This window comes from Vombatus ursinus, unplaced genomic scaffold (genome assembly GCF_900497805.2).
Source record: "Vombatus ursinus unplaced genomic scaffold, bare-nosed wombat genome assembly UNPS02014870.1, whole genome shotgun sequence".
In the NCBI taxonomy this organism is placed as follows: Eukaryota; Metazoa; Chordata; class Mammalia; order Diprotodontia; family Vombatidae; genus Vombatus; species Vombatus ursinus.
Window position 1 is genome coordinate 27,543 of NW_020954648.1, and position 3,434 is coordinate 30,976.

The 3,434-nt window shown below is 46.2% G+C and overlaps 1 protein-coding gene across 2 annotated transcripts in view; it reads left to right on the forward strand.

The window, feature by feature from the left end:
- Window positions 1-3,434, forward strand: part of LOC114028137 (carboxypeptidase A5-like) — a 23,115-nt gene that overhangs the window by 11,164 nt on the left and 8,517 nt on the right. For both annotated transcript variants that reach the window (XM_027842346.1, XM_027842347.1), the window contains exons 7-8: window positions 433-543; window positions 1,586-1,676. In XM_027842346.1, coding sequence (XP_027698147.1) covers window positions 433-543; window positions 1,586-1,676 — 202 coding nt within the window. The remainder of the gene's footprint in view (window positions 1-432; window positions 544-1,585; window positions 1,677-3,434) is intronic.

Genomic DNA, 3,434 nt, shown 5'->3' on the forward strand with positions numbered 1-3,434 from the left:
TCTGTAAATTGGGGATAATAATACCACCTATCTCCCTGGGTTATTGTGAAGATCAAATGAGATGCTTGTAAAAAGCGCTTCGCACAGTGCCTGGAACATAGTAGGCACTATATAAATGCTAGCTATTGTTGTTGTTATTTTTGTAAAGGAAACCAATTATAGTGAAACACAGTTATCAATAATTTTTTTTAAAGTTTACAGACTCCCAGGCTAAGAATCCATGCTGTAGTTGCTTATAATCTAATTGATTTTGTGGTTCATCCATAGAGAAGGTACAGCACAAACAATAGTTAAGGTTTTTAGCACCTTGTTGCCTGGTAGTGAAACTGCTCGGCCCTGGTTCTGACCCCCATTCCCCTCCATCATCCCTCATGCCTGCTTTTGGGGGCCCCACTCCAATCCTCCTGCATTGCTATCCCCCCTTCCTTTCAGATCGCCACAGATTATGGGGAAGATCCAGTGCTGACCAGGATCTTGAATCACATGGACATCTTTCTTGAAATCGTGACCAATCCTGATGGGTTTGCCTACACCCACAGCATGGTGAGGCTGTTTGGGAGAGGGAAGGGAGGGGAGACCAGAGCACCTGTCGGGGAAGGAAGGAAAGGCCTAATCCCCCCGTGGAGGGGAGGGAAGCATTCCCCTGGACACTCTGCCTTGTCTTGGGCCGTGAGTGGGGACAAGGGAGGATGCCGGGCTTTTGGCCCTCCCCCTGGACTCTTGAGGCAATCAGTGGAGGATGCTGTGGGCCAGGGCTAGGTTAAGCATGGTGGTTAGGCACCATAGGCTCCTCCAGAATGTGGTGAAGCAATCTGTCCACAGGCACACAGTGAAAGAACCAAGTCCCAAACCCACCTCTGACTCCAAGAGCAATGCTCCAGGCTATCTTCACCAGCCTGGGACCCCCTTGTCAGAGTGCTGGCTAATCTGGACAGGCAAAAGCACACCTTGTCTGTCGGGTCCCATCCTACCCTGATTATGACCTGTCCCTGTTAGCTCTTCCTCTCCTCCTGCCTCCTTCTCCTTACCTTCTCCTCAGTGGAACAGAGGTGGAGATGAGAATACCTAGGAGTCTGACCCAAAGCTCAGGAATGACCTTTGCTCCATGGCCAGAGTCACTGGGAAGGTCAGGGTAACAGTCATGCCTGGCATCCGGCCTACTGTCACTCATCCGATCCTTACACCCATCATGGAGGGAGAATAAGGAGGAATATTGTCCTCACTTCATAATAGTCCTTGGAATTTGGAGCCAGGAGACCTGATCCTCTAATACCTGTATGGCCTTGATCACCTCTTCGGGCTTCAATTAAATCATTTTTAAAAATGAATAAATTGGATTAGATGACCCAGCACACAGGAGGTACTTAATAAATGTCTATTGATTGACTGCTGGGTCTCTTCTAGCCCTAAGTCTGTGATTCTGAAACCGAGACCCAGAGAGTTTATCCCAAATGACACAGCCCATAAGTGTCCAGGATTAGAAACCAAGACTTGGGATGTCTCAAGTACCTTGTGCCCTTTCCCAAAACTTGGGTGGTGTGGGCTCCCAGCTCATAAGATCACATGATCTATGTTTTTCTCCTAGAATCGTCTGTGGCGCAAGAACCGGGCTATCAATTCAAATTCCTCTTGCAAGGGGGTAGATCCCAACAGAAACTGGGATTCTGGCTTTGGAGGTATGGCATTTTCCTTCGGGGAGCCGGTGTGCGCCTTGGTGGATTCTCAGCACTGAGAGAATGTGTGGCCCTATAGTTAAATAAATACCAGTGAACAATGGCTAGGAGCATGCCAAAGGTGTGGGCCTTGTAACCAGAGAGTACATGGGAGGGCTTAAAATGTGTAATCAGGGGCATGCTGGAGCTAGGTCCAACAGGCTCCTAGGAACCCATTGTTAAATGTTCATGTGAGCATCTACAATTCAGAAATCTATAAATAATAATAATACGACCAGGGCTTGGTTTATTATTTTATTGATTTTCTAGACTGAAGCAAGTGATGAAGAAAAAAAATCTAAATTATGCAGATTAAATTTAAAAGTGTGTTATTCAGACATCACCTCCCAGCCCGAGAGCCAGCTGTTAAATATTTACCAGCATGCTGATGTTATAATGAACATATTTGTATAATCTGTGTTAAATATGCATATATATATATATATTACATTGAGACAGAAACAAAGAGGGAGATGGAGAGAGAAGAGAGAGAGAAGGAAAGAGAAGAGAGGGAGAAAGAGAGAAGAGAAAGGAGAGGAGAGAGAAAAGAGAGAAAGAGGGAAAGGAAAAAGGGAGAAAGGAAAGGAGAGAAGAGACAGCAGGAGGAGAAAGAGGGAGAGAGAAAGAAGGGGAGGAAAGGGGAAGAGAGAGGGAGGAGAGAGAAGGAGGGAGGGAGAGAGAGAAAGAAGAGAGAGAAGGGAGAGAGAAAAAAGAGACAGAATAAGAAAGGGGAGGAGAAAGAAGAGAAAGAGGGAGGGGAGAGAGGGGTGAGAGAAGATGAGAGAGAGAAGATAAGAGAGAGAAGATGAAAGAGAGAGATTGAGAGAGAGAAGAGAAAGAGGGAGGGGTGAGAGGGAGAGACAGAGATGCAGAGAAAGATGAGAGACACAGAGAGACAAAGATGGAGAGAGACAGAGACACAGAGAGAGAGACAGAGAGAGAGGGAGGAAGGAGGAGGAGGGAGAGAGAACATGAAAGAGAACAGCAGTGTGCTGGCCTCAGGATCAGAAGACCTGGGCTCAAGCACCTTCTCTGATGGGCACTGAGTGACCCTGGGCAAGTCCCTTAAACCTGTAAGACTCTAAGCGGCAGAGCTATTGGCGATCCGCATTGATGAAAGGAGTTTCCTCACCAGGAGATGCCTACACTTATGAAATTACGTATCTGATCAGAATATTTGTTTATCTATCATCTCTCTGTCTCTGAGAAATACAGTGAATGTTTTTTAAAGTGTCTGCTTGTACAAGGTGCCATATTAGGCACTAGGAATGTTAAAACAAAAGTTTATTCTGAATGCATTTATTAAGCACCCCCTATTTGCTAATCTACTGTGTGCTAGGCCCTACTCAATGTTCTGGGGAAACAGGGGCAGAAGCAAAACAAATCCTGCCCTCAAGGCTTTTTGTTCACTCTTTGTGACTCCATTTGAGGTTTTCTTGACAAAGACACTGGTTTGCCATTTCCTTCTCCAGCTCATTTGCAGATGAGGGAACTGAGGCAAACAAGATTCAGTGACTTGCCCAGGGTCACACAACTCGTAAGTGTCTGAGACTGGATTGGAACTCAGGAAAATGAGTCTTCCTGACTCCAGGCCCAGCACTCTGTGCCCACTGTGCCACCAATTGCCCTACCCTAGGAGGTAGCTGCTATTATTATCCTCATTCTACAGTTAAGGAAAGTGAGATAGCGGTTAAGTGACTTGCCCAGGGTCACACCTAATTT